This window comes from Caenorhabditis remanei, chromosome X (genome assembly GCF_010183535.1).
Source record: "Caenorhabditis remanei strain PX506 chromosome X, whole genome shotgun sequence".
In the NCBI taxonomy this organism is placed as follows: Eukaryota; Metazoa; Nematoda; class Chromadorea; order Rhabditida; family Rhabditidae; genus Caenorhabditis; species Caenorhabditis remanei.
Window position 1 is genome coordinate 5,196,820 of NC_071333.1, and position 25,978 is coordinate 5,222,797.

The following is a 25,978-nucleotide window of genomic DNA, read 5'->3' on the forward strand; positions in this document are numbered from 1 at the left end:
GATTTTTCAGTTTATGCAGTTTTATTGAACGTGAGGCCTCATTCACTTGTTGTCCTCCTTCATAAAGCTTCCATTTGAACAACTTCTGCATTTCAAAACTCTTGAATTTGAGCACTTTATTCTCTATAGTTTTTGTCATTTGTAAATTTTAATTCTGTTGTTTATTCTAAAACCAGTCGGTTTACGTCGCCTGACGGCGACTAAACCTCCTTCCCTACACCACCCTTCTCAGTTTTACAGCGCCTGCGGCGCTTCTTAGCTGAGCAGTCCGTTCCGACAATGCACAATTATAAAATCTCTCCTTTTCAGACTCAAATTCTACAAACTTTCTCAATGACTTTTTCTATCCTGATAGAATATGGAATATAGAATGATCTGTTTTTGAATTTTCGAATTTGAACTTTCTTCCTATGTTTTCCTTATTTCAAAACAATCTTACGTGAACTTGATAACTTTTCTCTCTTCCCTCCCCGAAAGGCGAGAGATCATATCGATATGAGATTTTATTTTTTGTCTGATCGGCGGCGATGCCGCCTCACCTTTTCGGAAAATGGCAGACTAAGACCATTTGTTTTTACCAAAGTTCAAGAACTTGAAGACTTTTCTATTCACATCTTCAAAAAATGGATTCAAAGTATTCTTCCTGAAGTTTTTGACTGATCGGCGGCGATGCCGCCTCCCTTCTCGTAATATGGCAGACTAAGACGGTGTTTTAACAAACTCTCATCCTAGAATTCATTTTTTTAGGTAGCCGAGCAACGACAAAGTTGCTTATTCACAAACCACCACTACTTGAGTAGCATTCTTCCATTTATTTCAACATCTTGTTGGTAATTTCGCTAGTTGAGCAGTCCGTTCCGGCAGAGCACTAATGTAAAATCTCTCAATGACTTTTTCTATCCTGATGGAATATGGAATTTAGAATGAGCGGTTTTTGAACCTCCCTAAAAGCGAGTAATAATTCAGATATCACTTTTTTACTGATCGGCGGCGATGCCGCCTCCCTCCTCCCTCCTCGTATGGTGAAATAAAACTATAAGTTTTAACATACCCATAGGGTCGCTGAAAACGTCATCGATCAGGCGCGATTCAATGGTAGACCCGAACCTAATGATAAGCAACAGAGAAAAAAGGGTTTCCCGGTTTCTTTCTCTTTTACTTCTATATTGTATGAAAATTTTCTTATTTTGTATGTAGTTTTTGTTAACTCTGAGCAGTCCGTTCCGTAACTTAATCCCTGCTTTTCTAATAGGAACTCACAGTTCTTCTCAGTGATTTTTTATCCTAAATTCACAGGAACTATTTTAAAGGTCTCTTCCAGAAAAAACATTTGATAACTTTGCTTTTTTTCTTCTTCGAACGTGAAGAGGTCATTGAAATATCAATTTTGATTTTTGATTGGTCGGCGGCGATCTCGCCTCTTTCTTCTAAATACGGCACACTAAGATCTTTTATAAAAAGAGCAACTTCGAAACTATCTGGGTTTATAGAGATTTCTCAAGGCACACGGAAAGTCAATTCCCTTGTTAGAAATTCGGATTTCCTATTCCCTTCTTTAAAAAATGCACTTACAGTCTTTTGAGTTTTTTATATGAAGCTGCGGGCAAAAGCCTTATTGTAAACTGCCATTCTGCCACGGTTTTTGTGAGATTCTAGTTTTTTGAACGCCGTCAAAGTTGCAACTCAATCACTCATTATGATAGAATCGTAGCGGTGTGAACAGTGTCAAAAGATTGGTGAAGATTACTTAACCATTTTGATCTATGAAATCTCGACTATACCGAAGTTATTTACAACTTTCACATACTGGCTGTCTATGTTCTTATCAAAACAAAAAACCAAAAAACATTTCCTACCTGGCGGGAACGAACTCACCACCCCCAACCGTGAGAGCCATCTGCGTTGCCCACTACACCAAACACGCGCGGCCGGGACGCTCTCGAGAATGCAGTCAAGAAACACCGAGTCAGTTGTGTTAGGTTGATATCTTGAGCTTTCTACCACCCTGTCGGGACACACCGTTTGTCAGCGCTTTTTACTGTAGAAATCGAAATCGTCTCCAGAAGACGTTAAATTTGAAATTTTTGAAAAAATAAAAGTTCGGGCATCAACTAAGACACATTTCCAATCTATCTATCCAGGTTTCATAAAAATCGGCCCAGTACAGAGGGAGTTATGGCTGGCGACAAACAAATACACAAACGGATCTGTTGAATATTATTAGTAAAGATATAACTAGCTCATGTATTTTCAAATACGCTTAATTGCTTTGGTCTTATTTGCTTTCGAGTCATCCTTGGAGGGGTGTCATTGTAATAGAAGTTTTACGGTATATTTGGTGTGTAGTATGGCCATAATGGTGTTGGTGCTGTAACGTGAACTATCATAAACTAGTCTAGGGCGCCTTTTTTTCAGTTCTTCCTGTTATAAAATTCTTCAAAGCGTGGGCATGTTTATGTTTACTTTTGTATCAAAATTCAAAATTTTTTGATTTTTTGATAAACAAATGAAGTTGTGTTCGATTAGAGGCAATTCGGGGTGCCATTCTAATAGAAGTTTTATGGTATATTTGGTGTGTAGTAAGGAGCATAACGGTGTCGGCATTGTGGCGGTAAATATCATGAAAGGGTTTCATGTTTTCCTGTTATTATGACATCTGTCAAAGTTTGTGCATGTTTTTGTTTACAATTGTTTCAAAATTCAAAATTTTTGACTTCACTTTCAACTTTCTAGAGAAAACAGTAATTACGAAATCTACACTCATGTGCTTTATGAGAGTTGAAAAAAAAACTAAACCGGATCTTCAAAAATGATTTGTAGTACAAAATTAATCAAGACTTCGATGTCCCGTTTTACTGGTTCATTAAATTCGTGTATTTTTTCTCACTCAAAAATTAACTCACATTGTTATTCGAGCTCCCTGTTATATCAGTGTGAAATATGACCTTTTTTTCTTTCGTGGTCTGGGAGTTGAATTGTATACTTTTAAAAAAATGCAGCCGGGTTACATCTGATATCATCAACACCACAATTCGAGACGTGCAACTCACAGCGGGATTTCATTTTACTGATATATGAATAATACCTTTTTCTGACTTTGGCATTTGCACTAAAGATAAAAGTGCGTTGCACTTTTCAAAAAGTTGAGAATGCCTTTCTCATCACGACAAACATTCCCGCTGTGTACTTTTGGAGAATTATCATCTTGCATTTTTATGATATCTTCTGAAAGTTCAGTGAGAGTTTTTCAGTTAATCGGCTAGTTTTCTGTTTGAAGTATTTTTGTATTTCAAAAATCTCTAATTAAGTTAATCGATTTTTTCGCAAGACCTTTCTCTCTCCTTGTTTGAGTTCAAAATTTTTGATTGATGATTATTTGCATTTCCAAAAATTCATCGGGTAGGCTCAAAGTGTGAGTATCGATCATACTACATACATACATAAGGTGTTATTTGAGTATTAATAATTTTTGAGAGTTCAAAACAACTAATATCTGCTCACACTTTCTCTTCATCCATCTCTCTTCTCTAAGTGCCCTCGTGTCATTTTCGGTTGATATGCTGTCCCGATAAGTTGAACAACTAAATGCTACATCATTTCAATATTTAATTATTCTCATAAGAGAAGTAAGGATGGGTCTTAGAGTACACACAGGGTAGCATACCATGGGGCTTTTAACACACCACATGGATGACGTCACTAAAATCACTTTACTTGAGTGTTTTCATGTTATTTTATTTGTTTTTTGTTTAATTTTTGCTTTATTTTAGCAAACTTATTGAATAGAATATTCTTTAAACTTTATTTTCAACTTTAAATTAATTTATTTCATCAACTTATTCAATTATTCATATTACTAATTTGTTTTATCGACTTTTTGACTTATTATTTTTCGACTATTCATTTATTTATTTAATTATTTGTTTTTGATTTTAATGTAGTTTCATCCATGTATTTTTTATCGTCAATGGGAAAGTTGTTTCTATTCATTCCTGATATTATAGTTTTCTAAATTAGTTCTAATAATCAGACAGGTGTTATAAGACTTGTGATTTTTGCCACTTGTCTGTACTATAAGAATTCACATGAAATCCATTTCAATATAGTTTTTTGTTTTGTAGACAATTTAGCTCTTACTGATATTGTGATGTACTGATGGCGACAAGATTGATTGTGTCTTGCTAAATATAGCTGTTCATATAACAATACGGGTAATCTAGAATTTCAAACGGGTACGAGCGTTATTTGTCGGTAGATACCAGAAAAAAAGTCGCTTTTTATGCTCAAAGCACTATTTTTCCACGTTTTCAAGACATTCTGCTTGCAATAGTAGTGACAAAGAGGGCGGAGCTTGTGAAAACTAGTAGAAACCAAACAAAAAAGTAGCTTTTTATGCTCAAAGCTCTATTTTTCCACGTTTTCAAGACATTCTGCTTGCAATAGTAGTGACAAAGAGGGCGGAGCTTGTGAAAACTAGTAGAAACCAAACAATAAAGTAGCTTTTTATGCTCAAAGCACTATTTTTCCACGTTTTGCGCATAATAGTAACAACAAAAGGGGCGGAGCTTGTGAAAACTATAAATATCCCAACATTGAGCACTAAAAACTATTCTACCTTTCTATTCCCGTTAAATATTGTGTGATTTTCCTATTTCTGATTTTAAATTTATTCAACTCTGTAACCAAGTTTCGAATACTGCCCACAATGAGTACATCTGGAGAAAACAACGAATCATCCACCGGAAATCAAGCAAGAACATTGGTGGAGTGGATAAAAGAAACATCTGTGGGATTTTTGTCTGAAGAGGTAAGTTCTATTTTTTGATTGAAAATGTTCATTCTTTGATTTTCAGGAGCTGAAGAAAGAACCAGTCAACGTTCTGAGAAAAACTGTCGATGAAGCTCAGGGATCATTCCGTGGAACAGTCACAACCATCTCATTGTTCACCGAGTTGTCGAAAGTCATCACTGTCGACCCATTGGGACCTGAAGCGTTTGGAGAATGTGTACACGATCTTATTATAATGCATAATCCATTCTCTGGTCCGAAAATTTATGTCTCTGTTTCCATTGAATCGCCTGAAAGAAATCAACCACTTGGTACTTGTTTCGGAAAACTCAATGCTATCACAGGTGAAACTATTTCAAACTGCTTGGAAAATAGTGGACAAGACCTTGAACTGAACACCCCAAATATTACTATCAAATTGACCTATCTTGTTTCTCCATAAACTGTTATATTTACAAATATCTTATAAATAAATATTTTAAACCCGTACGCAACACGACATACTAGAAAGAATACTGTACCTGGTGCTACATTCCCACCATAAGTGTTATAGTGAGATAAACCATGCTCTCACAAAGATCTTCGTTCTTGGTTCATATTTTGTTGTATTTTGTGAACAAGACTTTTGTTTGATATTTCTTTGTTCTGATATATCATGCCACCAAAGATTCAATCTGATTTTTCTGTTGAAAACTTTTGTAGTGTAAAAAGAAAAATTAAGATGCACATAACTAAATCTTCCTATATGTTGAATTTGCATTGGAACAATTTTAACAATTATTTGAAGATTGTTTCTATTTTCCAACAATAAACTGTGGGTTGAATGAGAATGTGCGCTCATGTAAAGCACAAACACACTACTCCTTTCGTAAGCAACATTCGCTTTTTGGTTAACAACCTTGTCTTTTGAAAATCATACCAGGGATCGAACCTTCTTTGTGAAGGTTCTCTTTTGTATTTTACTGTTGTTATATACCACTCGCTTACAAAAATTCTGAATGAAAGTGAAAAAAAAAAGACTAAAGTTGTAGAGGCAAAAGTTTGTAGAGTTTTTGTCTGTAAAAAGCAGAAACGACATTGTTTTGAGCATTTGAACAGAAAAAAAGTGGTTGGTATGTAACCATCATGTTTCTGTATGTATGCATGTCATGGAGCGGTTTTGAAATAAAGTATGCTTGAAACATTAAGCAAACTCAAAAAACGCCGTGAGATACCAAAAAGTTGCTGAGAAGACCAATTTTTCAAAATTACGGAGAAAACTTTAAAAATACGGAAAAACAGTGAAATTCAGAGTTAGAGTAATGATGACTCATCGTCATTTTGTGAAAATAATGGAAAAACAAAGAGTTTACGGTGGAACATGTATGTAACCGTGAAAATGACCATATTCGTTATTTTAACCAATATTCGTGATGTTCCCGACGCTAAGACCACTATATAAAGCACGGCTAAACGTTATTATTTCATTCATACCTACTTTTTTCCCTTGTATAAGGAACATTTATTTTTCTCCTTAAACTATTTTCTGATATTTCTGTGATGCTCTCCAAGCTGTCATCATCAACTACGAGGCTACGAGTTGGAGAAGAGGTAAGTTATTATCACATTAAATTTAATGTAATAAACTATAATTTAGGAACAAATAGGAGGTGCTAGTGTTCGCGTGGTACAGAAAACCAGTGAAAAAGCCGGTGGACGCTACCATGGCACGGTCGAGACAGTGACACTTGCTCTACAACTATCGAAATCTCTGACAACTGATCCACAATGTGCAGAAACGTTTGCAGATACCCTAGTACAACTTGTTAAAAAACACGATCCGTTCAAAACACCTCGAACAAGAGTTGGTTTAGTTTTTGAGTCTGATGAAATTTTCGACGCTGTAGGATTGACTTTTCGTGAGATTAAGAAAGTCAGGGCGAGTGAAATTGTCGAGAGCATGTCACGAATGTCTCAGTCAAGCAGGTCTCCACTCGAACTAGATGCCCCAAACATTTCTGTGCGAATCACCTACTTGAACCCTCCAGCAGGTAGTGGAAAACGAAAGTTTAACACAGGCAGCGTCATGGATCTCACAGCTTTTGAGAAACGACCAAAACATGAAGAAAGTTTGGAAAAGGAGAAAGCAGATAAAACAACGCGGTCGAACATGATGCCAAATGAAGGTAAACCATTCTCAATTAGTTTATAATTTTTAGATTTTTTCAGTCTTGGAAGATTGTCTATTCCATGCACTTCATCAATCGCTTATGTATCACCAATGGAAACAGAGCAAATCTTTGGAAGATTACAACAAATACCGAAGTTCGATAAGAAAAACTTACAAAAAACCGGGAATGTGCTCTGATGTCTATGAGGCTGTAAAAGTCATGAAAGAGGTAAGTGTTAATTAGTAAAACACACTAATCATTTGTTCTATTTTCAGGAAGCAGAAATGACGAAATCGAACAATTTTGACTTTATAGATGTTGATCACTTACAAAAAACTGTTTTTTCTGGAAAATACCAGATAATTGTGTTTTGTCAAAACTCAACAACACCTTACTATAGAGGTCCATATGTTGGAGAGAAAAAAAGTCTCGTGCTTTACCTCAGCAACGGTCATTATAACGGTGTGAGAAGTATATGCGCCTTACTAAAAACCAGTTACTATTGTTTTTTGTGCAATAGTAGAACAGAAAACGCTGTCACGCACTACAGCTGTCCCCTTCTCCATCGTCTGTGTGGTAAGAAGAATTGTCCAGGTGTGAAGGAAGGAGAACAAAAGAAATGTGAAAGATGTACTGTTGTGTTTCGATCAATCCAATGCTACGAAAACCACATAGCTAAAGGTAAGAACATGTTTTATGTTGATAATCACAGATACTTATTTTTCAGGACCGAATGGAGGTAAAAGTCGATGTGACTACACAGCGGTTTGCAAGAAGTGCGATGGCATTTACTATACAAACAAAGGAAAGAACAATCATCAATGTGGGGCAAAGTGGTGTTCCAGATGTAATTGTAAAAGAACAACACCTCATAAATGTAATATGCCAAAATCGGTGAAGAATGAAAAGAAGTTGACAAGGAAACGAGTCTATTTCGATATTGAGGTAAGTCTAACCAAGAATTTTAATGTTCATTGTTTTAATTTTCAGAGCAGAGCCGACGAATCAACTGGACAGCAGCATCCTGTTTTGTTCGTGGCTCTCCGTTGCTGCCCAAAGTGCTCAGCCAACATACCAAAGTGTCTACAGAGTTTGAAAAGTGAAACATGTGAACATTGTGCACCAGATGGTCGTCTAAAAATAATTGAATGCATCACATCAAAGAACCGTCATGTGAATGTTGGATCTCAAATGACAAAATGGTTATTCGCAGATCACCACAGAGGAAGAGTTGTTGTGGCACACAATGCTTCAGGGTAATTTGACTATTTTCAACATTTAAAATTCTTGTACATATTTCAGGTACGATGCACAGTTCATTCTGGAAAACATAATTGCAAGCAACACTGCAAAGCCAAAACTAATTTTGGAAGGAACAAAGCTTGTATTTCTCGAGTATAACGACGTTCGACTTTTGGACTCTATGAAATTTTTAACAATGAGTCTAGCCTCATTGGGAAAATCATTTGAAGTGGATTCAGTCAAAGGGTAAGCACAAAAAGACTATATAATGTAATAATTTGTTACTTTTCAGAGATTTTCCGGTTCTCTTCATCAAACCTGAGCACTACAACTATAATGGCAGTATTCCCGAAGACAAGTGGTACAATCTGGAGAACAAATCTTCTTCTGGGAAGAAACAACTTCTGAATTTTCTTGAAAGTGAAAGAAAATCAAACAAAACTTTCAATTTTGTTGATGAGATCATGAGGTATTGCTACAACGATGTGTATATACTCGCCAAAGCTATGCACATTTTTGAGAAAGAGTTCGAGACAATGACAGATGTATGTCTTTTGGAGGTAAGTTTCTTTTTAATGTACCATATAATACTTTTTTTTTTTCTTTCAGGAATCCACGACAGCCGCGTCAGCTGCTGCGTTAGTGTTCCGTCGAAACCATCTCGACCCAGAAAAACCAATCGTTTTAGATGTAAAACCGTCGGTTTCCATCAAGTGCTCCGTAATAAGTCAAAAATATTTGGCATGGTTCAGTAAAAAAGAAAATGTTTCACTGGGCATGTCAACGACGTATGGAGAAGAAAAGGTAAATCACTTATATTTTAGATTTAAAATTAATTAATTTTTTTCAGATCGGAAAGTATCGTGTAGATGGTTTTGTTTCACCATGCGAAAAGTATCCCGATGGATTGGTGATTGAGTTCTTTGTGAGTAATTTCATACAAGTAACAAAAATAATTATAGTTTTTACAGGGTTGCTATTGGCATGCACACAGTTGCAGTTATTCTCAAGAATCCATGATTGGCGACATGAGTGCCAAAGAGATTTGGGTACGTGATGAGGAACGGTTAAGCTATTTGAGACGGAAACATCCAGTCAAAGTTGTTTGGGAATGTGAAGTGAATCAGGAACTTGCTGAAAACCATGAAATGCACGACTTTTTCGAAAACTATGAGCCGGTGGTGAGTTATATTTAGGTTAAAAAAAAACTAACTAATGTCAGAATTTCAGGATATTCTACAAAGTGAAAAATCGTTAGCCGGGGGAAGAACTGAAGTATTTCAACTTCAGGCCAACAACTTCAAAAAGGTTCTACGCTACCTGGATGTTGTCAGGTACTTTTACTTTTAAAATCAATATTATTTTAATATTTACAGTCTTTATCCAACCGTCATGAAGCACGAAGCATATCCAATCGGAGCCCCAGAGAATGTTTCACGAAGTACTATCAAAACACCAATCACTCTTCCTGAACACATCACATTCAGAGGTTTTATCAGTTGCAACGTATTACCACCACGACACCTACGACTACCGGTACTACCTATAAAATATGGCGGTAAACTGTTGTTTGGACTTTGTAAGCGTAAGTTCTATTGAGATTTCAGTTTTAAATCTAATTTTTTCAGAATGTTGCAAGGAAAACTGTCAAACGGATTGCGTACACAACAACGAAGAGCGATCATTCAATGGTACATTCACAACTGTTGAAATTCAAAAGGCGTTAAGCGTAGGATATACCATCACAGAAGTGTATCATGTAAGTTGACGAAAATGTTTCTCATTATAATATCATAATTTTCAGGGTATCAAATACGAACATTGGGTGGAAAACAATGCTGATGGAGAAGGAGGCCTATTTACATCATTTATCAACCAGATGATGGAAGAAAAAATTGTAAGTTTTAGATTTGAAAAAAGTGTTTCACTAAAATTTTATTTTTCAGTATAGCTCAGGCTGGCCGTCAAATGTCAAAACCGATGAAGAGAAAAATGCGTTCTGTGATGCTTATTTGGAAAAGGAACACATCCATCTTTCTGACCGTAACCGTTTCAAAAAGAATCCAGGAAAAAGAGCTGTTGCCAAGTTGATGCTGAATTCATTGGTAAGTTTTTAACCGTACTATAATCATAACACTAATTTTTGTTTTTCAGTGGGGAAAGTTCGCACAAAATGTTGATCGAGATGCCACGGAAATCATCATAGACCCGATGGAATTTTGGAAGCTTGTCTATGACACAAACGTAATAATTTCGATTGTACGTTGTGTGAATGACGTTCTGGTTGTGAAATATAGAAAACAACCAGAAACTATGCAGAGCTTGAAAACTAGTGCAATGCAACTCGCTTCATTCACCACATCATATGCACGTCTCCGTCTCTACGATTTTATGGAACGAGTTGGAGGTGAAAACATAATATATACAGGTAAGGAAAAAAAAAACAACACTGAATATACTTATTTTCAATTTTCAGACACCGATTCCATAATATACGCAGTGCCAGATGGAACACAAGATCCTCTCGAACACGACATTGGTCCTTATCTTGGACAACTAACTGATGAATTGGATGGAAAAATGACAGAGTTTGTCAGTTTGGGTCCTAAAACGTACTGTTACAAGGACCTATCCAACAATGAAGAGAAGATTGTCAGAAAGGCCAAAGGAATCACGATAAACGCCAAAGTTGAAAAGAGGTTAAGCTTCGAAACTATGAAACACATGGTGGAAGAAGTCGTTGAAAATATACCTCGAACCACCCTGAATTTACCTCAACACATCATGTACAGGGATAATAACCACAGGGTGTATAGTCGAAATATTGTAAAGGAGTTTAAGTATACGTTCAACAAACGACGACTTCTTACTGATGGATCGACGCTTCCGTTCGGATATTGTGGTATTTAATTTGTTTTTTTCTTTTGAAATAAACCTAATAGTTTTTAAAACACTCTCACTAGATTGAAAAATGCAAAAAGTTTTCTGAATTACACATTGTTTGAATTAGCAAGAACGATAAGGACAACTCCATAACGCTAATATCTGGCAACTATGATGTTATGTTACACTATCTAAAAACAAATTTTGAACTGAAACTAGCTCTTGGGTAGAAAAAAGTTAATTTACGACTTTTTCGCAATTTGGCTAGTGAAATTCCAGTTTTGCGTTTTCTAGGACTGTGACAGGCAACAGTAAACTATACAGTTGCATTTTTCAAACTCAATTACTCACTACGATATCACTTGGAATCAAAAAACGACATTTTTACATGCCGGAATAAACATAAAGATTCAATATAGAACAACCTTGTATTGGGAACTTGAATAATGAAGTTGATATAATTGCATTGTTTTGATGTCAGAATGATGTTTCTGTGAGTGTTATATTCTTCTTGCAACAGTATCTTTTGTGAAAATTTGACAGAAATGTGGCTTTTTCCGTTTGTTGAAACGACAAAACGTCACCTTTTCTTTGTTTCAAAGTGTTAGTCATTTTCCCAAGAAGACAAACAGAAAGACCAGAGTCCAAAATAACACGAACGTATAAAAAACCCGTAATTTTCGAAAAACTTTACGGTACTCATTATCCTGAAAACGATATTTCCGACTATTAAAACTGTATTCTGCGCTTCTTTTTGCATCTATATCAGTCATTTCAATCCTTTTCCTTTTTGTTTGAACGGAATTGGACAAAAATACGTATAAGACAAAACGAGAGACTTGTGGGGGACCTATAAGAATCGATAATAACCGTGACGGTTTGAGCAAACAGTGGGACGACCACGGGAATGTTCTCTGCGTCTCTCGCACCTGCACACTCTTTCATTTCTCTGCGTCATTTCCGCACAAATGATATTTCGTCATCTCTGCGCGCACTCTTACTTTTGCATTGTCTCTCGTTTTCTTCGTGTGCGGTCACTCCTTGTCATTGAATTTTGTTTTTGTTTCAGCGTATCCTCACCGTTATATTGGCGCATCCTTAGCGCATCCTCAAAAATTATTGTTCTCAAACACCCATGATATTATACTTTTTGAAATCGGGAAAACGAGGCAAAAACGATTATGATGGTCTTATCTCCTGTTTCCGTCAAATATTCACATAATTTGCAAAAAAAAAGGGTCCGTGAAATTACCAGTCTGTGTAGTTCTTTTTTTTTTTTTTTGCAAATTCTGTTTTCGAACCATCATAATCTATTTTGCCTCGTTTTTCCGATTTCAAGTGTTTGAGAACAATAATTTTCAAGGCTGTACTAAGGATGCGCTAAAACAAAAACAAAATTCAATTACAAGGAGTGACCGCACCCGAACAACGCGAGAGATGACGAAATATCATTTGTGCGGAAATGACGCAGAGAAATGAAAGAGTGTGCAGGTGCGAGAGACGCAGAGAACATTCCAGTGGTTATCCCACTGAGCTCCCCCACAATTCTCTCGTTTTGTCTTATACGTATTTTTGTCCAATTCCGTTCAAACAAAAAGGAAAAGGATTGAAATGACTGATATAGATGCAAAAAGAAGCGCAGAATACAGTTTTAATAGTCGGAAATATCGTTTTCAGGATAATGAGTACCGTAAAGTTTTTCGAAAATTACGGGTTTTTTATACGTTCGTGTTATTTTGGACTCTGGTCTTTCTGTTTGTCTTCTTGGGAAAATGACTAACACTTTGAAACAAAGAAAAGGTGACGTTTTGTCGTTTCAACAAACGGAAAAAGCCACATTTCTGTCAAATTTTCACAAAAGATACTGTTGCAAGAAGAATATAACACTCACAGAAACATCATTCTGACATCAAAACAATGCAATTATATCAACTTCATTATTCAAGTTCCCAATACAAGGTTGTTCTATATTGAATCTTTATGTTTATTCCGGCATGTAAAAATGTCGTTTTTTGATTCCAAGTGATATCGTAGTGAGTAATTGAGTTTGAAAAATGCAACTGTATAGTTTACTGTTGCCTGTCACAGTCCTAGAAAACGCAAAACTGGAATTTCACTAGCCAAATTGCGAAAAAGTCGTAAATTAACTTTTTTCTACCCAAGAGCTAGTTTCAGTTCAAAATTTGTTTTTAGATAGTGTAACATAACATCATAGTTGCCAGATATTAGCGTTATGGAGTTGTCCTTATCGTTCTTGCTAATTCAAACAATGTGTAATTCAGAAAACTTTTTGCATTTTTCAATCTAGTGAGAGTGTTTTAAAAACTATTAGGTTTATTTCAAAAGAAAAAAACAAATTAAATACCACAATATCCGAACGGAAGCGTCGATCCATCAGTAAGAAGTCGTCGTTTGTTGAACGTATACTTAAACTCCTTTACAATATTTCGACTATACACCCTGTGGTTATTATCCCTGTACATGATGTGTTGAGGTAAATTCAGGGTGGTTCGAGGTATATTTTCAACGACTTCTTCCACCATGTGTTTCATAGTTTCGAAGCTTAACCTCTTTTCAACTTTGGCGTTTATCGTGATTCCTTTGGCCTTTCTGACAATCTTCTCTTCATTGTTGGATAGGTCCTTGTAACAGTACGTTTTAGGACCCAAACTGACAAACTCTGTCATTTTTCCATCCAATTCATCAGTTAGTTGTCCAAGATAAGGACCAATGTCGTGTTCGAGAGGATCTTGTGTTCCATCTGGCACTGCGTATATTATGGAATCGGTGTCTGAAAATTGAAAATAAGTATATTCAGTGTTGTTTTTTTTTTCCTTACCTGTATATATTATGTTTTCACCTCCAACTCGTTCCATAAAATCGTAGAGACGGAGACGTGCATATGATGTGGTGAATGAAGCGAGTTGCATTGCACTAGTTTTCAAGCTCTGCATAGTTTCTGGTTGTTTTCTATATTTCACAACCAGAACGTCATTCACACAACGTACAATCGAAATTATTACGTTTGTGTCATAGACAAGCTTCCAAAATTCCATCGGGTCTATGATGATTTCCGTGGCATCTCGATCAACATTTTGTGCGAACTTTCCCCACTGAAAAACAAAAATTAGTGTTATGATTATAGTACGGTTAAAAACTTACCAATGAATTCAGCATCAACTTGGCAACAGCTCTTTTTCCTGGATTCTTTTTGAAACGGTTACGGTCAGAAAGATGGATGTGTTCCTTTTCCAAATAAGCATCACAGAACGCATTTTTCTCTTCATCGGTTTTGACATTTGACGGCCAGCCTGAGCTATACTGAAAAATAAAATTTTAGTGAAACACTTTTTTCAAATCTAAAACTTACAATTTTTTCTTCCATCATCTGGTTGATAAATGATGTAAATAGGCCTCCTTCTCCATCAGCATTGTTTTCCACCCAATGTTCGTATTTGATACCCTGAAAATTATGATATTATAATGAGAAACATTTTCGTCAACTTACATGATACACTTCTGTGATGGTATATCCTACGCTTAACGCCTTTTGAATTTCAACAGTTGTGAATGTACCATTGAATGATCGCTCTTCGTTGTTGTGTACGCAATCCGTTTGACAGTTTTCCTTGCAACATTCTGAAAAAATTAGATTTAAAACTGAAATCTCAATAGAACTTACGCTTACAAAGTCCAAACAACAGTTTACCGCCATATTTTATAGGTAGTACCGGTAGTCGTAGGTGTCGTGGTGGTAATACGTTGCAACTGATAAAACCTCTGAATGTGATGTGTTCAGGAAGAGTGATTGGTGTTTTGATAGTACTTCGTGAAACATTCTCTGGGGCTCCGATTGGATATGCTTCGTGCTTCATGACGGTTGGATAAAGACTGTAAATATTAAAATAATATTGATTTTAAAAGTAAAAGTACCTGACAACATCCAGGTAGCGTAGAACCTTTTTGAAGTTGTTGGCCTGAAGTTGAAATACTTCAGTTCTTCCCCCGGCTAACGATTTTTCACTTTGTAGAATATCCTGAAATTCTGACATTAGTTAGTTTTTTTTTAACCTAAATATAACTCACCACCGGCTCATAGTTTTCGAAAAAGTCGTGCATTTCATGGTTTTCAGCAAGTTCCTGATTCACTTCACATTCCCAAACAACTTTGACTGGATGTTTCCGTCTCAAATAGCTTAACCGTTCCTCATCACGTACCCAAATCTCTTTGGCACTCATGTCGCCAATCATGGATTCTTGAGAATAACTGCAACTGTGTGCATGCCAATAGCAACCCTGTAAAAACTATAATTATTTTTGTTACTTGTATGAAATTACTCACAAAGAACTCAATCACCAATCCATCGGGATACTTTTCGCATGGTGAAACAAAACCATCTACACGATACTTTCCGATCTGAAAAAAATTAATTAATTTTAAATCTAAAATATAAGTGATTTACCTTTTCTTCTCCATACGTCGTTGACATGCCCAGTGAAACATTTTCTTTTTTACTGAACCATGCCAAATATTTTTGACTTATTACGGAGCACTTGATGGAAACCGACGGTTTTACATCTAAAACGATTGGTTTTTCTGGGTCGAGATGGTTTCGACGGAACACTAACGCAGCAGCTGACGCGGCTGTCGTGGATTCCTGAAAGAAAAAAAAAAAGTATTATATGGTACATTAAAAAGAAACTTACCTCCAAAAGACATACATCTGTCATTGTCTCGAACTCTTTCTCAAAAATGTGCATAGCTTTGGCGAGTATATACACATCGTTGTAGCAATACCTCATGATCTCATCAACAAAATTGAAAGTTTTGTTTGATTTTCTTTCACTTTCAAGAAAATTCAGAAGTTGTTTCTTCCCAGAAGAAGATTTGTTCTCCAGATTGTACCACTTGTCTTCGGGAATACTGCCATTATAGTTGTAGTGCTCAGGTTTGATGAAGAGAACCGGAAAATCTCTGAAAAGTAACAAATTATTACATTATATAGTCTTTTTGTGCTTACCCTTTGACTGAATCCACTTCAAATGATTTTCCCAATGAGGCTAGACTCATTGTTAAAAATTTCATAGAGTCCAAAAGTCGAACGTCGTTATACTCGAGAAATACAAGCTTTGTTCCTTCCAAAATTAGTTTTGGCTTTGCAGTGTTGCTTGCAATTATGTTTTCCAGAATGAACTGTGCATCGTACCTGAAATATGTACAAGAATTTTAAATGTTGAAAATAGTCAAATTACCCTGAAGCATTGTGTGCCACAACAACTCTTCCTCTGTGGTGATCTGCGAATAACCATTTTGTCATTTGAGATCCAACATTCACATGACGGTTCTTTGATGTGATGCATTCAATTATTTTTAGACGACCATCTGGTGCACAATGTTCACATGTTTCACTTTTCAAACTCTGTAGACACTTTGGTATGTTGGCTGAGCACTTTGGGCAGCAACGGAGAGCCACGAACAAAACAGGATGCTGCTGTCCAGTTGATTCGTCGGCTCTGCTCTGAAAATTAAAACAATGAACATTAAAATTCTTGGTTAGACTTACCTCAATATCGAAATAGACTCGTTTCCTTGTCAACTTCTTTTCATTCTTCACCGATTTTGGCATATTACATTTATGAGGTGTTGTTCTTTTACAATTACATCTGGAACACCACTTTGCCCCACATTGATGATTGTTCTTTCCTTTGTTTGTATAGTAAATGCCATCGCACTTCTTGCAAACCGCTGTGTAGTCACATCGACTTTTACCTCCATTCGGTCCTGAAAAATAAGTATCTGTGATTATCAACATAAAACATGTTCTTACCTTTAGCTATGTGGTTTTCGTAGCATTGGATTGATCGAAACACAACAGTACATCTTTCACATTTCTTTTGTTCTCCTTCCTTCACACCTGGACAATTCTTCTTACCACACAGACGATGGAGAAGGGGACAGCTGTAGTGCGTGACAGCGTTTTCTGTTCTACTATTGCACAAAAAACAATAGTAACTGGTTTTTAGTAAGGCGCATATACTTCTCACACCGTTATAATGACCGTTGCTGAGGTAAAGCACGAGACTTTTTTTCTCTCCAACATATGGACCTCTATAGTAAGGTGTTGTTGAGTTTTGACAAAACACAATTATCTGGTATTTTCCAGAAAAAACAGTTTTTTGTAAGTGATCAACATCTATAAAGTCAAAATTGTTCGATTTCGTCATTTCTGCTTCCTGAAAATAGAACAAATGATTAGTGTGTTTTACTAATTAACACTTACCTCTTTCATGACTTTTACAGCCTCATAGACATCAGAGCACATTCCCGGTTTTTTGTAAGTTTTTCTTATCGAACTTCGGTATTTGTTGTAATCTTCCAAAGATTTGCTCTGTTTCCATTGGTGATACATAAGCGATTGATGAAGTGCATGGAATAGACAATCTTCCAAGACTGAAAAAATCTAAAAATTATAAACTAATTGAGAATGGTTTACCTTCATTTGGCATCATGTTCGACCGCGTTGTTTTATCTGCTTTCTCCTTTTCCAAACTTTCTTCATGTTTTGGTCGTTTCTCAAAAGCTGTGAGATCCATGACGCTGCCTGTGTTAAACTTTCGTTTTCCACTACCTGCTGGAGGGTTCAAGTAGGTGATTCGCACAGAAATGTTTGGGGCATCTAGTTCGAGTGGAGACCTGCTTGACTGAGACATTCGTGACATGCTCTCGACAATTTCACTCGCCCTGACTTTCTTAATCTCACGAAAAGTCAATCCTACAGCGTCGAAAATTTCATCAGACTCAAAAACTAAACCAACTCTTGTTCGAGGTGTTTTGAACGGATCGTGTTTTTTAACAAGTTGTACTAGGGTATCTGCAAACGTTTCTGCACATTGTGGATCAGTTGTCAGAGATTTCGATAGTTGTAGAGCAAGTGTCACTGTCTCGACCGTGCCATGGTAGCGTCCACCGGCTTTTTCACTGGTTTTCTGTACCACGCGAACACTAGCACCTCCTATTTGTTCCTAAATTATAGTTTATTACATTAAATTTAATGTGATAATAACTTACCTCTTCTCCAACTCGTAGCCTCGTAGTTGATGATGACAGCTTGGAGAGCATCACAGAAATATCAGAAAATAGTTTAAGGAGAAAAATAAATGTTCCTTATACAAGGGAAAAAAGTAGGTATGAATGAAATAATAACGTTTAGCCGTGCTTTATATAGTGGTCTTAGCGTCGGGAACATCACGAATATTGGTTAAAATAACGAATATGGTCATTTTCACGGTTACATACATGTTCCACCGTAAACTCTTTGTTTTTCCATTATTTTCACAAAATGACGATGAGTCATCATTACTCTAACTCTGAATTTCACTGTTTTTCCGTATTTTTAAAGTTTTCTCCGTAATTTTGAAAAATTGGTCTTCTCAGCAACTTTTTGGTATCTCACGGCGTTTTTTGAGTTTGCTTAATGTTTCAAGCATACTTTATTTCAAAACCGCTCCATGACATGCATACATACAGAAACATGATGGTTACATACCAACCACTTTTTTTCTGTTCAAATGCTCAAAACAATGTCGTTTCTGCTTTTTACAGACAAAAACTCTACAAACTTTTGCCTCTACAACTTTAGTCTTTTTTTTTTCACTTTCATTCAGAATTTTTGTAAGCGAGTGGTATATAACAACAGTAAAATACAAAAGAGAACCTTCACAAAGAAGGTTCGATCCCTGGTATGATTTTCAAAAGACAAGGTTGTTAACCAAAAAGCGAATGTTGCTTACGAAAGGAGTAGTGTGTTTGTGCTTTACATGAGCGCACATTCTCATTCAACCCACAGTTTATTGTTGGAAAATAGAAACAATCTTCAAATAATTGTTAAAATTGTTCCAATGCAAATTCAACATATAGGAAGATTTAGTTATGTGCATCTTAATTTTTCTTTTTACACTACAAAAGTTTTCAACAGAAAAATCAGATTGAATCTTTGGTGGCATGATATATCAGAACAAAGAAATATCAAACAAAAGTCTTGTTCACAAAATACAACAAAATATGAACCAAGAACGAAGATCTTTGTGAGAGCATGGTTTATCTCACTATAACACTTATGGTGGGAATGTAGCACCAGGTACAGTATTCTTTCTAGTATGTCGTGTTGCGTACGGGTTTAAAATATTTATTTATAAGATATTTGTAAATATAACAGTTTATGGAGAAACAAGATAGGTCAATTTGATAGTAATATTTGGGGTGTTCAGTTCAAGGTCTTGTCCACTATTTTCCAAGCAGTTTGAAATAGTTTCACCTGTGATAGCATTGAGTTTTCCGAAACAAGTACCAAGTGGTTGATTTCTTTCAGGCGATTCAATGGAAACAGAGACATAAATTTTCGGACCAGAGAATGGATTATGCATTATAATAAGATCGTGTACACATTCTCCAAACGCTTCAGGTCCCAATGGGTCGACAGTGATGACTTTCGACAACTCGGTGAACAATGAGATGGTTGTGACTGTTCCACGGAATGATCCCTGAGCTTCATCGACAGTTTTTCTCAGAACGTTGACTGGTTCTTTCTTCAGCTCCTGAAAATCAAAGAATGAACATTTTCAATCAAAAAATAGAACTTACCTCTTCAGACAAAAATCCCACAGATGTTTCTTTTATCCACTCCACCAATGTTCTTGCTTGATTTCCGGTGGATGATTCGTTGTTTTCTCCAGATGTACTCATTGTGGGCAGTATTCGAAACTTGGTTACAGAGTTGAATAAATTTAAAATCAGAAATAGGAAAATCACACAATATTTAACGGGAATAGAAAGGTAGAATAGTTTTTAGTGCTCAATGTTGGGATATTTATAGTTTTCACAAGCTCCGCCCCTTTTGTTGTTACTATTATGCGCAAAACGTGGAAAAATAGTGCTTTGAGCATAAAAAGCTACTTTATTGTTTGGTTTCTACTAGTTTTCACAAGCTCCGCCCTCTTTGTCACTACTATTGCAAGCAGAATGTCTTGAAAACGTGGAAAAATAGAGCTTTGAGCATAAAAAGCTACTTTTTTGTTTGGTTTCTACTAGTTTTCACAAGCTCCGCCCTCTTTGTCACTACTATTGCAAGCAGAATGTCTTGAAAACGTGGAAAAATAGTGCTTTGAGCATAAAAAGCGACTTTTTTTCTGGTATCTACCGACAAATAACGCTCGTACCCGTTTGAAATTCTAGATTACCCGTATTGTTATATGAACAGCTATATTTAGCAAGACACAATCAATCTTGTCGCCATCAGTACATCACAATATCAGTAAGAGCTAAATTGTCTACAAAACAAAAAACTATATTGAAATGGATTTCATGTGAATTCTTATAGTACAGACAAGTGGCAAAAATCACAAGTCTTATAACACCTGTCTGATTATTAGAACTAATTTAGAAAACTATAATATCAGGAATGAATAGAAACAACTTTCCCATTGACGATAAAAAATACATGGATGAAACTACATTAAAATCAAAAACAAATAATTAAATAAATAAATGAATAGTCGAAAAATAATAAGTCAAAAAGTCGATAAAACAAATTAGTAATATGAATAATTGAATAAGTTGATGAAATAAATTAATTTAAAGTTGAAAATAAAGTTTAAAGAATATTCTATTCAATAAGTTTGCTAAAATAAAGCAAAAATTAAACAAAAAACAAATAAAATAACATGAAAACACTCAAGTAAAGTGATTTTAGTGACGTCATCCATGTGGTGTGTTAAAAGCCCCATGGTATGCTACCCTGTGTGTACTCTAAGACCCATCCTTACTTCTCTCTCATAAACTTGTTTTTCTGTTATTGTTTACGCTGTCTTTTATTCTCTATTGAAAGATAGCTTTAAAAAAATGTTTTATTGACCATTTTTATCTGTGAAAAAATTTTTAGTTGTTTCAGCCCTCTCGACGCTTGGTATCGTCATGTCCAATTCGGAAGATGTAATCTTGTGGAAAATTCCACTAAAATCGAAAATTCATGTTGTCGAATTTGAACACGGAGAGAGAACTGGAGTCAGAGTTCTTCGTGTTGATGGGAATGTGAGTTCAGGAGTTATATCAATGAAAATCTAAGATTAGATAGAATGTTGTTGTTTTTTTTGTGAAATATAACTTGTGTTTTGTTTAGGAATTGTTCCGTACAGGACAATACAAGATGACTGGAAAAGCATCATTCCAAGTGGATACTCTTCAATGTCGAGTCATGGTGAAAGCCGCCAATCCTACGCTTTTGATGTACGCTCTGAAAGTGAGATTCAGAGAAGTGATTACTAAAACTCAAAAAAAAATGTTTTCAGGTCGACGGAAAGTTGCTGAAGGATTATAAAAAAGAACATCACCGACAATGGCAATCATGGGATTGCAATATTGATGGAGTCAAGTGGAAAATCGATCTTGGTTGGTTTGAGAACTGGCAGTGATTTTTTTTTTAATTAGAAAACTACAGACAAGTCCACAATGGAAATTCGAGCTAATGGAATCATTGTTCCAACTACTGTAAGTTTTGAAGTTTCACATGTGTGACACTACTTTTATCATAGTTTGATGTGTAATAATCAAACGATTTACAGGGAGAGTTTCTCGATGATGAAACTGTCACTTCTTTCACCGTTGGCGTAAAAGCAACTCCGTGCAAGATTGTGGCTATCGGTAGTGGGAACATCGAGTGAGTTCATTATTTAGGTAGTTGGATAAACTACAGCACTGAAGAACTAAGCATCATTATATCTATTTGGGAATCCACATAATATTTCAGATTGCACAGATACACAGATACAAATACATTTATGAACGAATATTTTGAATATTGATGATATTTTTCAGGATTGGAATAATACACAAGCTCTACGTCAACAATGTTCGCGTTCCAATCAATCGAGATTATTTCGATGATTGATCTACATCTACAATGCGTTTTATTGTTATTTGGTCACTCTTGAAGTAATTTTTAAATAATGAGCAATTGGGCCAGACCACCAGTTAATGAGATTGTATGGAGAAGAAATAGGTCGATTCTACTTTGAGAGATATTATGCCTTCGCTTTTGGGTGCTCAGAGCCTTAGACAAGGTGTCCAAGTGGATTGCTGTGAGAATCCTAAAGCTACTTCGCATTCCTACTCCGATCACCTTTAAGGTTTAAGTTGGGTGGTGGATGGTCGGGAACAATTGCAGAAGATAATAATACAACTCTAATTATATGCTGTATAACCCGCTATTAGAGTTTACCCTTTGTTCTCAAACCACCCTTCCACGTATTACTTTCTTATATTTATACAAAATGTATTTTAAATTGGTAAACCTATATTACTGTGCTATTCCCCTGTTACCAGTCATTATTTTATATTGTTGCCCCGCATTTCTCACTATGAACCCACCCTTTGAATGATCTCGTGAGGGGACGATGAAAAATTTACCCGGATAATCGCGAAATAATTTGAATGCGAAAATACAGAAGACGGGTTTATTTAAAAAACTACAATAGCAAAAAAGATACGCATGAATTGGATATATCACAGTGACTGCGGAACACTTCATAATTATAAAACGTGGAGGCGTGATGGCGACAACCAGAGAAAAGATAATAACCCGTATGATGTGTCGAAGATTACGTTCAAATGACAGTAGATGGAGAACAATTGGAATCTTTTATCTCTTATCGTTTTGTCCTCTGCGCTTTCCATCTGAAACATAACAAAATGAAGTGTGATTACAGGCAGTGATCAGGTGATCAAACAGTCGTGATTCTTTGAACATGCCCTCTCTGTATGCGACTTACTTTTTTCCGGACAATCTTTTTCAATCTTTCCCTCTTGTTGCTGGGCATGGACATCCAAAACCTTGCCTTGTTCTTCTTTCAATCCAAGTTGTTTAAAAATGTAGCCAAGAGCTTCTTTCTGGAAAAATTCTAGTAATACATGCATTTCGTAACTCTATGTACCTGTACATCTCTAATGAACTTTCGATCAACTTTCGGAATTGTAGCCATAAGAGCAGTTATGGTTGCCTCAGCAATGCCAGCGACAAAATCGTGCAACTTGACATCATTTTGAACTATGCTGTGAAGCCATCCGAGTGTGAGCAATGCTCTGAGCATCCATACTGGCAGAGCCGGCAATTTCATATTCACAAATACGTAAAGCGGCAAGTTGAAAGCTGCAGCAATTTCTTTGTACTCGTCATAACCAACCAGATCATTTGGAGACTGGCTTTGGTACATTATGTCGACCTTCGTTTTTTTGACATTGTGGAAATTGGAGGAGTCTCGATTCATAAGAACAATAAGGTTGACTACAGTGTGAAACGCCATGTAATCACCCTAAATATTCCAACAAATGTTTACTGGCATGTAATTTAACTGCTTACACTTTTACATAGAGTACAAGCACCGATGACCCCAATGATATGGGATCTCATACTGAGTGAAACTCCTTCCCAATTCACGCCGCAAACTAAGTGTTGAAACATGTACAGTATCGCCTGATTTTTGCTGATGATTTGAGTACTAAAAGCATTAAGAATTTTGAACGGTGTACCCGTCATTTCAAATGATCTCCATCCAATGACGTGAACGGGATCGTCAACAAGCTGAAAGAATGAGTAATTTACTTGGAGTTCTGTATTTTAAATGCTTACAGTCAATAACGACTTGTCAACATCATATTCTTCGAGCAACTTTTCCAAATCGTTGAGCGTGATAGTGGAAAAAAATTGTTCGATTGGATTCAACCTTTTGAAAATATTAACTTGCTCATCTGAAATTCCTGTTTTCTTCCCACTCGGGCTTTGCTTAGGAAACTAAAACATCAATTCAATATACTGACCTGCAGCGTTCTCAAAAGGCATTCCTTGTTGTTCCCTCAAAAATGGGATCATAATCGCCACCTCATCAGCAAAAACTCTAGATTCTCCTGATTGCTCGTCGCCCATCACATTAGCAGAGATTACACGAAGGTAAAATTTCTTCTGGACACCACCGCCAAACTGAAAATGAACTTTAATGAAAAAATTTAATTTCAAGCAACTATTACCATCTTCAGCATCTTTGCAAACGTGTCAAAAGTCCCAAAGAAATCTGCACACGTTTTCCACGTGAATCCCGGAAAACGCGATTCGACTTGTTCGACTGCACGCAATTCGTCGTAATCGATCAGAAAATAATCCATTTTCTGAGTTTTTCGAATGTTTTCTGGGAGTGCGTAGTGACTGGGAAGCAGCTGAAGGGATTTATCATCCGATATTACCCAGTTGGTCTGAAATTGCGTAATTAAATCAGGAGTTTATGGACTATTAACTCACCAACGAGTTGGGATACTTCGGATCTTTTCCGAGTGTTTTATCAGACATTGAGAAGACTTTCCATTTGGTATCGTCGTTTTTATGCGTCGGTTCCGACATTGCCACCTGACAAAACAACATTTACGTGAGCGATACGAACACAACGCAGCGAAATTAAAACTAACTAGTATAAAACAAAAAAAGTCTATAAGAAATCGTCAGCAAAAAACAGACAAAGAAGCAAAACTTAAAATGAAAAGAGAAAAAGTCAGATAACGAGGACAAATAGAGAGAAAACACGGATGTTTCGCTCTCGAATGAATACATTCTGTTCGCCAAATGCGGTGGTCCAGTGGAGCGCACTTGCACACCTTTCTTGCGACGCGAGAGAAGAGGTCGTTTACTTTGCGGTGATCTGGGAAGATTCTCTCTGTCTAGGAGGCAGAGTAGGTATAGTGTGGATGAGTTGCTTCAAATGTGTAAAAATGTTTTCGTCAGTTTTCTGACATTCATTCTTGTATTTATTTTGCACAGAATATCCGAGAGCAAAAAAACTTTTTCGGAGTTTGTTTCTCTGAGTTCACATGTCAATATCATTAAAATAACAAGTGTAAAAATGAACGATGGAGAAAATGAATAAAATATAACGAGTTATTATACTGAAAATTGAACATCTCGCCCAATAGTGTTTGTAAACACAGCTGATTGTGTTTTAATGCGTTTAAAAAAAGACGATAAAATAGAAGTTCGTGCTTTATGAGACAGAGCTTCTAAAAATACAAAAAGTGAGATAGAACAAGATTAATGATAGTTCAGCTTTTGTCTGTCCTGTTGGCATCACTGAACTGGAGGTCTCTCTGTGTTGAGAAAGGCTCCTGGAAAGCAGAAGAACTGTCGCGTTGCGGCTTTTTGATATCTCTGACTTTGTGGGAACAGAACATTTTCCGAAGAGTAATCATGAAGCAACATCACTGTCGCGTTGTTAATCTTTATTTATTTATTTATTTTATATACGCACTCGAGGTACGTGAAAAAATGAGTTCAATATCTCCGTGACCGGTATCCTTATAACCTTGACCTTCCTTCATGCACAATATTTCCTGTTCTTATTTCTTGCATTGGAAAAAGGTTGGAATTTGAAAAGCATGCACCAAACCCGATAGGTGCCAAACGGAACAGTACCCGATAGATGCCAAGCGAAACAGTTGATGACATCAGTATCACTTGCTTACGATCCACAAAATTGTACTTCAATTCTGGAAACTTCAACCAATGCCGACGTTTTGCCGATTCCATTTTTTCCAAATACTCCTAGCCTTATTTTCACTCTTCATCTTACGTTTTCTATTTTCCTGTAGTATCCTTCGCGCTGATTCCCATTTTTCTTTTTTTTGTGACCTTATCCGACGCTTGATATTCTGCTTTTCTTCTCTTACAGCTTCTTTTCTTTCCCAACCCTTTACCAACATTGAATTAAAACCAAAAACTAAATCAACTTGATAGTTTATGAAATGGAAAGAGGTCGACCTCTTTAAGAATTGAATGGTCAGAAACTTGTAATCTCTCACAATTTATTAATTCCGAGGCATTTT

The 25,978-nt window shown here is 36.2% G+C and overlaps 4 protein-coding genes across 4 annotated transcripts; 2 read left to right on the forward strand and 2 right to left on the reverse strand.

The window, feature by feature from the left end:
• Positions 1-4,705: 4,705 nt before the first annotated feature.
• Positions 4,706-5,231, forward strand: GCK72_022989 (uncharacterized protein; the record flags this gene model as incomplete). The annotated part of the gene is made up of 2 exons (XM_003105685.2): positions 4,706-4,807; positions 4,854-5,231. The coding sequence occupies 2 exons, from the start codon at positions 4,706-4,708 to the stop codon at positions 5,229-5,231; spliced, it is 480 nt and encodes a 159-aa protein (XP_003105733.2).
• A 14,050-nt stretch (positions 5,232-19,281) lies between these two features.
• On the reverse strand, positions 19,282-19,807 carry GCK72_022990 (uncharacterized protein; the record flags this gene model as incomplete). The annotated part of the gene is made up of 2 exons (XM_053735166.1): positions 19,282-19,659; positions 19,706-19,807. The coding sequence occupies 2 exons, from the start codon at positions 19,805-19,807 to the stop codon at positions 19,282-19,284; spliced, it is 480 nt and encodes a 159-aa protein (XP_053578732.1).
• Positions 19,808-21,034: 1,227 nt separating this feature from the next.
• On the forward strand, positions 21,035-22,007 carry GCK72_022991 (uncharacterized protein; the record flags this gene model as incomplete). Its single annotated transcript, XM_053735167.1, has 6 exons — positions 21,035-21,151; positions 21,240-21,359; positions 21,409-21,508; positions 21,558-21,607; positions 21,682-21,776; positions 21,935-22,007. The coding sequence occupies 6 exons, from the start codon at positions 21,035-21,037 to the stop codon at positions 22,005-22,007; spliced, it is 555 nt and encodes a 184-aa protein (XP_053578733.1).
• Positions 22,008-22,757: 750 nt separating this feature from the next.
• Positions 22,758-24,506, reverse strand: GCK72_022992 (uncharacterized protein; the record flags this gene model as incomplete). Its single annotated transcript, XM_003095281.2, has 8 exons — positions 22,758-22,792; positions 22,888-23,005; positions 23,050-23,427; positions 23,475-23,696; positions 23,745-23,863; positions 23,933-24,092; positions 24,140-24,361; positions 24,408-24,506. The coding sequence occupies 8 exons, from the start codon at positions 24,504-24,506 to the stop codon at positions 22,758-22,760; spliced, it is 1,353 nt and encodes a 450-aa protein (XP_003095329.2).
• Positions 24,507-25,978: the final 1,472 nt, after the last annotated feature.